General features: G+C 41.5%; 1 protein-coding gene across 1 annotated transcript; it reads left to right on the top strand.

The window, feature by feature from the left end:
* Positions 1-919: 919 nt before the first annotated feature.
* LOC310861285 (pepsin A-like) lies at positions 920-6109 on the top strand (the record flags this gene model as incomplete). Its single annotated transcript, XM_083768684.1, has 9 exons — positions 920-975; positions 1800-1941; positions 2179-2296; positions 4055-4173; positions 4722-4918; positions 5061-5177; positions 5298-5442; positions 5642-5740; positions 5938-6109. The coding sequence occupies 9 exons, from the start codon at positions 920-922 to the stop codon at positions 6073-6075; spliced, it is 1131 nt and encodes a 376-aa protein (XP_083624810.1). The 3' UTR covers positions 6076-6109.
* Between the last annotated feature and the right edge of the window lie 6979 nt (positions 6110-13088).

The following is a 13088-nucleotide window of genomic DNA, read 5'->3' on the forward strand; positions in this document are numbered from 1 at the left end:
TTTACAACAGACAAAAGGACTGAAACTGTGGAGCATACTAAATTTAGCTCACGCAAATTCAAAGTATCTGAGATATCATCGCAAAACGAATACATATAAGCTACTTATTTTCAATTATTTTCAAGTTATTTTCAATTCTATTATACAATTTTTATTTAATGTAGTTTGTTTGATCAGTTGACATGGACAAAGTAATGGAAGCCAAATATGCACAACAGCACATGCATGCACTCAATCTAAGAGGTCAGTGCCACGGACAGCGATCATGTCATTTTGGAACCCACTTTAAATAGAGGGTATATATGCGCGTGACATCATCAGTACACCCAGAAGTTATGCAGGAACGCCTACTGAGTGGCAAAAACTACTTTCTGGCCTTGACAGCCCATATACATCCAAACAGAAAAGTCTGTCTAATTGCATGACGTTAAACTCACTTTGCCACTGGATTTGACACCATAATTTGACACTCAATTTGCCAAACACTGTATGCATGCGCATAGCCTCTATATAGTGTAAATCATCAATGGCTAGATTGTTTTAAACGATTGGCATAGCAGCCCATTACGGCGGCCCATCAGTTGTGCCCATCACTACTTCCCACAATTTATTTATGTATCACATTTGTAGAGGGAGGGGGGGAGGTGGGGGGGTCTGCACAGTCCTAACATAAAGTAATGGTCGATGTGAAGGGCCAAGAGAGTCAACATTAAACGGAACACAGAAGAAATATTAATAATTTATCTGCATGATGCAAATACCAAGAGATAAGGCCATTGTTGCTATCACATATTTCTTATCTCAGGTAATCATGATATTTGGGGACAGGAAATGGCATTTGTTGACATACCCTTGATGGACTGTATATAAAGGATGGCATTGTTCGCCGTCTCTTCACTCTCCATGCCCAACAGTAACCATGAAGTGTCTCGTTGTCCTTTATGCCCTGGTGGCTCTCTCTGAATGCCTCCACAGGTAAGTACCAGCTGGCTGACTGAAGCCACCTAGACCTTATTTTAGCTTGTCAAAGCTATGCACATAAGTTTAAAGGTATAGGGTGCTATTTCCTATTTTGAGCATGTACAGTCTGTCTACATATTTAAAGTATTTAGTAGGCTAAATTATATATATGTGTGTGTGTGTGTGTGTGTGTGTGTGTGTGTGTATGTGTGTGTGTGTGTGTGTGTGTGTGTGTGTGTGTGTGTGTGTGTGTGTGTGTGTGTGTGTGTGTGTGTGTGTGTGTGTGTGTGTGTGCGTCACGTGTGCATGTGTCATAATGCTGTCACATATACGTAACCTATACCATGTGTACACACTCAACACTTTGTAAGTTATTTTTGAGGGTCAAAGTTGTGCTGGTCAGTTCCCAGGTTTTAATGTGTGTCTATGGTGTGCAGGGCGTTGCTGAAAATGAGTACTTGTGCTCAGCTACTACCCTGGGTAAATACAAAACATGCGGTGAATCATTGGGGCACATAACACTCAACAAGGATTGACGTTGCAAAGATTATATCTTAGCAATGCTTGATTTGTATTCAGGACAGGTTAGACACATGCCTTGTACTTGTACAGTAGTACAGTACATTGTTTGTGCCTATACAGTTAATGGATTAAGGTTCCTAAGCTATTGTAGGTCTACATTTTACACTGTTTTGCTGTGTTGTAACTTATGTACATGGTGAATACAATTAATTCAGATTCTAATCTTTTCATTTATTTACTGTACTGCACACTGGAAATGAACAAAAAAAGGGACTGGTATTATTATTAGGACTACTGATCCTTTTCTCGCCATGTAGGATGCCCTTGATCAAGGTCAAATCTGCCCGGGAGTCTCTGGAGGAGCAGGGACTGTGGGAGGAGTACAGCAATAAGTACCCATACAACCCCATGGTCAAGTTCCTCCAGTCAGGCACTGAGCCCATGACCAACGATGCTGACGTAAGGATGTGCATGCCAGCAGGACACATTTAATTACACTTCATATAGGACCATATTGTTTTCTGAAAATAACAAATTGGCCACTAAAAGTACAAATTAGTCTTTAGCTCATCTCATTTCAGCCACCCTATAATCATCAGTCCTTTTCCTTTAGTGTTCAAACATGTTATTGTGTTCTGTAATGTGATTATACATTTCAGTTTCAACACCCTGTCTATTGCTATGTGTCGCCTCCAGCTGGCTTACCTTGGAGTCGTCTCAATCGGAACTCCACCCCAGTCCTTCAAAGTTATATTTGACACCGGCTCCTCCAACCTGTGGGTGCCCTCTGTCTACTGCAGCAGCCAGGCCTGTCGTGAGTACTGTTAACTTGAGGGACCGTACAGGCAGTGTGGGGTGTAGGTCTTCCATAAAGGGCAATAAATTATGTATTATGGGGACGGGGTCTGGTTTTATGGTAACACCTGCAACACCTCTTTATTACTTTGCAATGCATATAGCAGGACATTGCACCTTTAACTTTCTTTCTTTCTTTCTTTCTTTCTTTCTTTCTTTCTTTCTTTCTTTCTTTCTTAATTTCTTTCTTTCTTAATTTCTTAATTTCTTTCTTTCTTTACCCTGTTTTCTCCCAATTGATTATTTCATTCTCACACACATTTCAATGTGTTGTCACTGTTTTTGGCTCACCTGCCAGTGAGGAGCCCCCCCTTCCCTCTCCCAAACTTCAACCAATATATTTCTCAGGAAAAATAATAATAATAATAAAAGAAAACACTGAGGGTTGAGACACTCTTTTCCAACACAAAGAGAACTAGATAAAGTGCCAATCGGCACAGGTCTCCACCAGGATTCTTCCTCAGCCTAGTGGGAATATGCGTGCACAGTTTCATTGCAATCGGACGCTGCGTTGAGGAGTTGTGGCCATTTGCTACTCCTGAAAACTGTAGGAGCCAATCGTGGCCAATCAGGATGGAATATGAGAAATCAAACAAACCTGTCTTGATCACATGACTATGGAGATCATGTGTACCGATTTGCGTGAAATTTGGATAAAATCTGAAGGAGTAATAATAGAAAATGTGTTTTACATATGTCGGCCTCCTGGTGGCGCTATAAAGAGCAGATGTGAAAAATTCCAGACAAAGGTTTTTCCTTGGCCTCTAGGGAGTTGGCATACAAAGTTATCCACAGATCCGTGCAGTCAGAGGTAAAAACACTTTTGGGCCAGTTATAGCGCCACCTTGAGGCTGAGTTGAAATTGTTCATGTGGCATTTCGTCCTCGGCCTAGTGGGAATGTGGGTGCACAATTTCACGGAAATCACGCGATGTGTTCATGATTTGCAGCATTTTGTTTGAAACTGAGCACTCCTGTGAATTTTGGAAGCCATTCTTAACCAATCAGGATGGAGTGTGAGAAATCTGAAAGACCGGTTTGGTTGAATGGCTCTAGAGAGACTGTGTACCAATTTGCGTGATGTTTGGACACAATCTGTAGGTGTACTGTGCAAAAACTTGTTTTGCACAAAGCGGCCTCCTGGTGGCGCTATAACAGGCCGTTCTAGAAAGTTTGGGGCAGAGGTTCATGGTTGGCATCCAGGGAGTGTGTGTGCAAAATTTGGCATGGACCGGGTTAACGGTGGCCGAGATTAGCTGCTCACGGACGGACGGACGGACACACAGACACACGGACGGACGGACACACGGACGGACGGAGTGCAAAACATACTCTCCCCCATGCCTTCGGCTGGTGGAGACAACAACATCCCATTACCAGAATCAGCATAAGGGGTGTCTGGTTGCTAGGGCTGGGTTACCAGCACTCCACTTTCCTCCACACTTCCACAGACTATTCATAAGTACTCTGCCAAGGTTCTAGGCTTATTAATAGTTATTATCCAGCCCTCACATATCTTCACATATTGTACAGATATGTCAGACTGAAAATGAGAGAATAAAGAAAGTTGTACTTGAGATTACAATGTGTTAGTAGCAGTGCACAAAAGTAGAATTCTACCAGCTTCTTGGGCCTAATATGGTTCTGATAACAAATAGTTGGACAAGTTATAATTAGTTATTGATTTGTAATAACTGCTTAAACATTTCTTTATACAGAGACCCACAAGCAATTCAACCCACAGGAGTCTTCCACCTTCCAGTGGGGCAGCCATGCTCTATCCATTCACTATGGTACTGGCAGCATGACTGGATATCTGGCCAGTGACACCGTTGAGGTAACCAAAAGGAGCCAGGGCTATCGCTTAATTGAAAATTCAGACAATTATCTGCAAACTGTACATCTCCACCCGACAAATACACCAGTGGAATAAACTCCCCATTGCAGTCAGAACTGCATAGTAAGTAGCCTTGGGAACAAACAGTTCCCAAGCCATGTGGCCAATAGGTCAAGATTAATCTCCTGTCTCTGTTCCTGAGACAGTATACCCCGTGGATATGCCGCTAGTATGTCGCAGGGTATTACCCTTAATCTAAACCTCTCTCTTTATACCTTCTTGTCAGCTTTTCTTATGTTAATTGTTTTTTCCTCGATAGATGCTAGTTTAGTTTTTCACCTGGTATCCTAGTTTATTTGAGGCTCTAGTACATTATTCTTTCAGAATTATGTAGGCCTAACTATTCACCTTTTGTTCATGCTTACTCTGCATGCTTATTCAGATCTCGCATTTGTCACTCTGGATAAGAGCGTCTGCTAATTTGCTCAATTATAAATTGGAAGGAAGAACGTTCAGTAACCACTGACTTTGGTTTCCACACTTTACAGGTTGGTGGACTTTCTGTGACCCAGCAGGTGTTTGGGCTCAGCCAGACAGAGGCTCCTTTCATGGCCCACATGCAGGCTGATGGTATCCTGGGACTTGCCTTCCAGTCCATTGCCGTTGAGCATGTGGTGCCCGTCTTTGACAACATGATGAAGCAGAACCTGGTGTTTCAGAAACTCTTCTCTGTCTACCTGAGCAGGTACTGGAAATGTGTGTGTGTGTGTGTGTGTGTGTGTGTGTGTGTGTGTGTGTGTGTGTGTGTGTGTGTGTGTGTGTGTGTGTGTGTGTGTGTGTGTGTGCGGTTCCTTGTATCTGATATTTGTCTTACATGCTCCTAATAGCAACTCAGAGCAGGGCAGTGAAGTGGTCTTTGGTGATATTGATGAGAACCACTACACCGGACAAATCACCTGGATTCCCCTAACCTCTGAATCCTACTGGCAGATCAAAATGGACAGGTGAAAACATACTACCCTATACTGACAACAATTAACTTTTTAAAAGACAGAAGCAAAAACCTAATGCCAATACACACTGGACCGTCATGTTAATTCTGCTCCTGCTATTGCTGCTAACAGTGTTACTGTCAATGGACAGACTGTGGCCTGTGCTGGTGGCTGCCAGGCTATCATTGACACGGGCACTTCCCTCATTGTTGGCCCATCCAATGACATCAACAATATGAATGCCTGGGTTGGAGCCGCCACTAATCAGTATGGAATGGTGAGATACAGTACAGTTTTCTAGTTTGACTGTTTTATTCGCCAAATTTAGAATACACAGCAGTGATCAAATTGACTTGTGGGTAGTAATGGTTGATTTTATGAGGCCCGTTTCAATTAAGCAACTTTAAATAAAAAGACTGACCACCACGTGCTGTTGCTACTAATAACACATGGTATGCCATTCTTTCTTTATACAGGCCTCAGTTAACTGCCAGAACATCCAGAGCATGCCTGATGTGACCTTCACTATCAATGGACACGCCTTCACCATCCCTGCCTCTGCTTATGTTTCCCAGGTCAGTCTACACACTCTGTAATGTATGCTACATTCACACACATCATGCACATACTGCACATGGTAGAGAAAAACTGTTAAAGATGAGAAGATATTTACAAACACACACATGTGCGCACTTGCACACACTACCACTTGCACTGGCTACTCACACAAGTAAAATGGTGTAACACATTCCTCCTGTCTTTGTCTCTCTAGAGGTCCAATGGTTGCAGCACTGGGTTTGGCAATGGGGGAGGAGGCCATCTCTGGATCCTGGGAGATGTCTTCATCAGAGAGTTCTATGCCATCTTTAATGCTCAGACTAACTACGTTGGACTGGCCAAGTCTGTGTAATAAAACCAAGAATCCCGATGGATAATCAAGAACTCTATATGACTTCAAGGGGGCTGCATGTGCATGATTCATGCTATATGTTACATAGCTGTTAAACAACTTTTACAGATGGAAAACTGCTTCCTTGTGAATTTGCTATAGCTGCTGTTAAATAAAATGTTATTACAGTTATTGTGTCAAGGCATTTGACTTCAGAATCTCAATTATTTATAATTTAACCTTCTAACAAATTCATGAACACTAACAGTACAGTTGGTCTATATACAATTTATACTTTTATTAATTTGGTTGCTTGTTTATATTCAAAATATATGCCCTGCAACGATGATTATAAGTTGTGAGAGTTTCAATCATGCAAATGTAGCCTGCCGAAATAGTATGTTAATACCAATAACATTATTAGGGCATCATTCTCTATAGTATATTATGTAGCCTGCCCTGTTCTATTTAATATTATGCCTAATTGGCACACAAAGTAATATTGTCGATTATGGTCGATATTTTACGATGTTGATATCTGTAAAGAAAAAACACACGGAGTTCGCTTAGCTGTCAAGGCCAGAAAGTAGTTTTTGTCACTCAGTAGGCGTGACATAACATCCGGGTATGATGATGATGTCACTCACAAGCATACCCTCTATAGACCGATTCACAGAGGGGTGCCCTGGGCGCGGCCATTACTGAGGTGTAATCCATGGAGCAGGTGCTCTGTAGGCCAGGTGTAGCTAATCAGTGCTGTTGCACTTAATGGTATACCTCAGTAATGGCCGCACCCAGGAAACCCTCTGTGAATCGGTCTATAGTAAAACGTCCTTTACCAAAAACAAGCAAGAGAGGGACGGGTGGCACAGTGGAAAAGTACAGTAACTCCCCATCACCGTGGAGTCTTAGGCTTTGTCAAGCATCTATAGTACAAACACAATGGACCCGTGTTCTGGGGAGGTAAGCTGGCCGGTGAGGATCCGTCTCCTACGGGCTGGGTGGCACCTGTCAACGGAGAAGACTGGCAGATGAGCCAGTAATATACAACAGCAATGACAATGCACAGAAATTTGTGAGAGGAGAAATCAGTAGGCATAACTACAAAAAAAGGCACAAAGAAAAGAAAACAAACCATATGTCCCTGGGAGTCCCTACACCCTCAATAAAAGAAGAAAAAAACCATTGACAGGGAAAACGAGATGGGACAAATCCCAATTAACAGCGTGGCTTCAGATATGGATCTATGACATCATGTTGATCATGTCACATTGATGGAATGGGATAGTAAGTAAGTAACTATGGAATCGTGCATTTATATATACATATATGGTGCCCAGGTCTCGTGACATCATGTGACATCATCAGGGATGGAGATGTGGAGACCCTGATGTCATAGTAAATGCGACCTGCTGTCGCAGTTAAGACCATGGAGATCCCTGATGTCATCAATATTGGTCAGCAACTCTACACCTGACCTCAAACCTCAAACTCCTTATATCTCTATATATGGATATATGTCAGAACCTGTTCTGACATTCCATATGTTGATCCTTCCCCATCCATCCTTCCTCTTCAATGTCTTCCTTTTGACTTATACCTGCCGATCTGACCCTCCATGCCAAAGCACCAGCGCTCGCCCAGCAGTCTGCCGTCAATGAGGCGGATGCGTGCACGTGACCTCACCACTTCTCGCCCTCAGGCGTCTTACTGGATTCTATAATGTGTTAATTGAATTGGATATTAAATTAGTACTATATTTCTTAAATGTACTTAAATAGTATAGCTATCACTTTTAACACAATAGTTAAGCTATGATTTTGTGTGTCTGTCTGTTGACAGACAAGTTTCAAGTGTCTATACCGACTGATCCGGATCAGATGTTTTTGTGTGCGCTTTCAACACGCCAAGGAATCCTTGGCCAAATGTAATAAATGTAGCTGCTATAACATATACACAAAATGTAATAAATGTAGCTGCTATAACATATACACAAAATGTAATAAATGTAGCTGCTATAACATATACACAAAATGTAATAAATGTAGCTGCTATAACATATACACAAAATGTAATAAATGTAGCTGCTATAACATATACACAAAATGTAATAAATGTAGCTGCTATAACATATACACAAAATAGGACAACTGATGTTTTTACATCAACGCACATTTCTGCTACAGAAAAGGGCACTGAACTGAACTGCTGTCTATAGCAACAAATGTCAATATAAAACTGAATATTTGGTTTTATTTCTTATTTCACATGATGCAACAGGTAGAACTAGAAAAAGTGCCCTTCCGGGCACAGGTCTCCACCAGGTTATCCACAGATCCGTGCAGTTAGAGGTAAAAACACTTTTCGGCCAGTTATAGCGCCACCTTGAGGCTGAGTTGAAATTGTTCATGTGGCATTTCGTCCTCGGCCTACTGGGAATGTGGGTGCACAATTTCACGGAAATCACGCGATGTGTTCATGATTTGCAGCATTTTGTTTGAAACTGAGCACTCCTGTGAACTTTGGAAGCCAATCTTAACCAATCAGGATGGAGTCTGATAAATCTGAAAGACCCGTTTCGTTGAATGGCTCTAGAGAGACTGTGTACCAATTTGCGTGATGTTTGGACAAAATCTGTAGGTGTACTGTGCAAAAACGTGTTTTGCACAAAGCGGCCTCCTGGTGGCGCTATAACAGGCCGTTCTGGAAAGTTTGGGGCAGAGGTTCATGGTTGGCATCCAGGGAGTGTGTGTGCAAAATATGGCATTGAAAAACTTGTTTTGCACAAAGCGGCCTCCTGGTGGCGCTATAACAGGCCGTTCTGGAAAGTTTGGGGCAGAGGTTCATGGTTGGCATCCAGGGAGTGTGTGTGCAAAATATGGCATCGACCGGGTTAACGGTGGCCGAGATTAGCTGTTCACGGACACACACACACACGGACACACACGCGGACGGACGGAGTGCAAAACATACTCTCCCCACATGCCTTCGGCCTGGTGGAGACAACAAAACTTGCAGCTTGGACAAAACTTGGCAAAAAGTAAACAAGCTCAACACTGTGGGAGTTTACTAACTCCAGAAGATGGCAGCAATGCAACACAATGTATGCAAGCTGTCCAGCTCAAATGGAAAATGTTTGCACACCTTTTGTAGTATATACCCAAAAAGTCCAAAATGAATTAGCCTATCAAACAAAAACTTCAGTAGGTCAGCAGATTTGGCAGTTTTTTAACTAGTAATATAATACTATACACAGCCTATGATTCATGCTATATTGTCACTGAATATTATGCATCCATGCTTCGATGCTGTCTCCAGTTATTTTATAGGCTACCTTCATGCTATACACTAGACGTGGTGCAAGTCAGTTGAATGTAATAATAAACATAGCAGACCACATCTTCTTTTATAAAGTACCATGCAATATGTTTATGAAAGGTGAGAAATAGGCAATGCAATGTAGTAAGAGACCTCCTTGACAATTTTCTTTACTAATGTGATATCCAGGTATATAGTATGTCTTTGTACTTGCCAATCCCAATGTATAAATTAGACCTCAGCTGTTGGACAAAAGCCATTTCCAAAGAAGTGAAAGAAGAAGAAGAGCTGAAGTGGCTACTGGTGATAGTGATCGTCTTGTCAGAGGGTAGCCACTTCTTTCTTATACTTCTTTGGAAATGGCTTTTGTCCAGCAGCTGAGGTTTGATTTATCCATCATTGCATTGGGATTGACAAATACAAAGACATACCTGGATATTACATTGAGTCTGGACAGACATGGATGTAATATAAACTACAACTGGATGGTCATTAATGCTGTAGGAGCCATTAGGATGGTGACTTATTATTTGTTAGGTTGGCATACTATTTTTGAACACTTGGTGGCGGGCTTTAGATTTGACAGCACTGGGTGTGTATTTAGGGAGCACTCAGGTGCAGTGATTCAGGTTAGACACAGGGAATGGTGGGAGCACACGTTCTTACCAGCCAGCAGCCAAAAGAACAGGATAATCACTACATATTATCACTGGTATGTTCATCTCATCTGTACAACTGTCAATAAATACAGTCAAACTGAGCTCTACGACTGGACATCCATCTGTCATGTTTCTGTGTGCACTGCTGCATATGACTTCCACCACCTGTGAAGTAATGTGCAACAAAGTTTGGAAGGTGAAGGATTGCCATTACAAATAGCATTTCCTGTCCAGTGCATAGAGGTCTAGTGTGACTAGTGTCTAGTCTAGTGTGACTTTGTCCAGTGTGTTTTCACCTTGTTCTGCTCACCCCATGCCCTTTCAATGCAGCCCTGTTTGAGAGACTGTTTCCACATGGGCAATAGCTTTTGGTTAATGGGACTTGATGTGTACAGTATGTATGTAATGAACTTTGTTATATTGGTTAGGTCACTTGTTTATTTATGTATGCTCTCTGAGCTTGTGTTGATGTTGAGAGATTGTTGAGTATAGCCTATATTATTCCCATGTGACAGTGTACCTGAGTTTGTTTTCCAAGTAAAGAAACTGTATCTGCACGTGCAAATAAGCCACCTTTCCATGCAATGTAATGAATGCGGATGAAAGGAAGGTGACGCATACAGTACCACAACTGAATACAGTACACTGCACTTGTGGGCCCTTGCAGTGAAATTCACCTTCAGAATCTTATGCAACTATGTCATCTACTGGATGCACTTGCTGAAAGCCAGTGACTGAGTCTGAAGGCCTATTCATACTCCATAACTCCTTTTATGTAATAAGGTGACCACCGAAAACTACAACATGACGTCACACCATGGTGGTTAGCACTTCACCGCTCACCCAAACACATATCTCTCTGTTTTAACCAGGTGATGGTCACCTTACCACCTAAAACTGGAGTAGGCTGATGTATATGGAACTACAATTCACAATTAAATAACTATTCTGTTATTTAACAAGTTGTCTCTGTTCAAATGAGATACTTAACTTCTGCTCTGACCAACGCTAGTTGGGACAGCTGCAGGAGAAATTTACAGGGACCCTAAAGATCTGACCTATTGATAGCAAGTACTGTCCTTCCTGGTGACTACCACTTTAGACCATTTGGGACAGTGGGGGTTCGGGAACCACCTTTTGCCATGTCTCTTTGATCTCTTTGTCTTGATCTGTATAAGATTCCACTGTAATGTCTATGTGTGTGTTAGTCCCCAGAAGCCGTGAGGCTGGCTGGGTTCATGCATGGGGCTCCAGCCTCATGGCTATGCGATGCTGTCTTTGTACTCTACACTCTGCAATAAAATGGACTTGGAAACTCTAATTTGTCTGCACCGTTGTCAGTTCTCTTCTCTCTTTAAGTTGCTAAGAAAATATACTTCAAGGCCTTAAAGGTATATTCAGTGATTTCACTTAATTCAAATATCACTTATTCTTTTGTTTTGTTGTGATAATCCTCCCTACTATAGAGTGTGCTGGCCATATAAGGAGTTCCTCCCTGTCCCCATGTATGTACTGTATGTCTACATATGCACAATGTGACAATAAACCCAAGTTACTGTATATGATTGATTTCTGTTGGGCTGAGGGTTGCTGGGGCTGCACACAGACAGGGTGAATCATCATGAAACCAGAGTACTGTAGGTAGGTTTGATAGGGCATAATATGTGACCCCATCTTCCATAGCTCACTCCATATGATTTTTCTTCTTTTCGTGCCTTCTCTGGCACACCTGGCTACGTCCTCCTGATGGCACACCTCCTCAACCAGGTGCTGATATTTGGTGTAGCCTTTTTGCCATGGGGGTTATTCCTCCCAAACCAGATTGCAGGGCATGTAAATTGGTCACATGAGATGGGGCAGCAGTCCAAACTGAAAGAACCATACTGTAGCTTCAGCTTCCCTGTCCCTGAAGAGCACATCCACCTTTTTAGATCTCTGCTATACCAGAATGTGTTGGTTGATACCATGCAGCGACGAAGGCTTTTGATTGGCTTCTCCAGGATTGTTGGTATTGGTTTGTGGAACCTCTAATTGGTGAGCTGGCCTTTGACAATGGAGATACTCCAGGATTTGCGGTTTCCCTGGAGTTTATCCAGGAGATGTTTGGTGCAGCATGTGTTTGTTGTTCTTATTGTCTCCATGTACACCATGATTAGAGAAAGATGCAGTCTATTCTTCAAACGGAGGTCGTCATATTTATTTACATATTCTAACAAAATTATTTGGGTAAGGAATTTGGTTACAAGCCTGATCTATTAAGAGCACATTTTCTACAGGTTGGACAAATGGTGCGTAACAATCGAAAAATGGGAACAAATCATGTAACGTTTTTCAACCATCTCAAGCAACAAAACTTCATGACATCCTGTAACAACATTTAGAAAGTGATACGAGGACTACAGTGGTTTATTGTGACTTCAGTGATGTACTGTGAGTACTATGAGTATAATGGTTGGTGCCTAAGGTGTATTTAAAAATCCTATGTAAAATTTATATATGTAACAGAAGAACAGTGAAATTTAAAGGCAAAATGTATTTTTTGTTAACAAAATCCTACCGGTATATAAGAATTTGTAATATTAATATTATTTGATCTGGAATATTGTAACACATTAATAACCTAGAATTTGAGCAAATACGGTTAAATAAGGTAGTGCTTGTGCGAGGAATGTTGTATGTTGGTGCTAAGCTTTCTGAACACAATGGAAAAATGGTTTTATTTCAATCATTATTCAATTGTGGTTATCTTGATTATCTTCTTTTAATAACACAAAGGTATTTTTTCCAAGAATATGTTATCAATACCGTAGCCTACAGTAGGCCTATAGCTTGGGCAAACGGCCAGTCTACTTCTTGCCACGTGGAAAACATGGATATCAACAAAAAACATAACACAAAAGAACGAACATCAAATCTTCTGATCTGAATGCAAATATTTTAAAAGCACTTCCCAAAAATATTAATTAATTTATCTAGCATTTTCAGAGATATGGCCATATAATTCATCATCGTATCACACATTTCTTATCTCAGGTTATCATGCTATTTTGTGACATG

This window comes from Protomyctophum parallelum (assembly GCF_964188405.1).
Source record: "Protomyctophum parallelum genome assembly, chromosome: 7".
Lineage (NCBI taxonomy): Eukaryota > Metazoa > Chordata > Actinopteri > Myctophiformes > Myctophidae > Protomyctophum > Protomyctophum parallelum.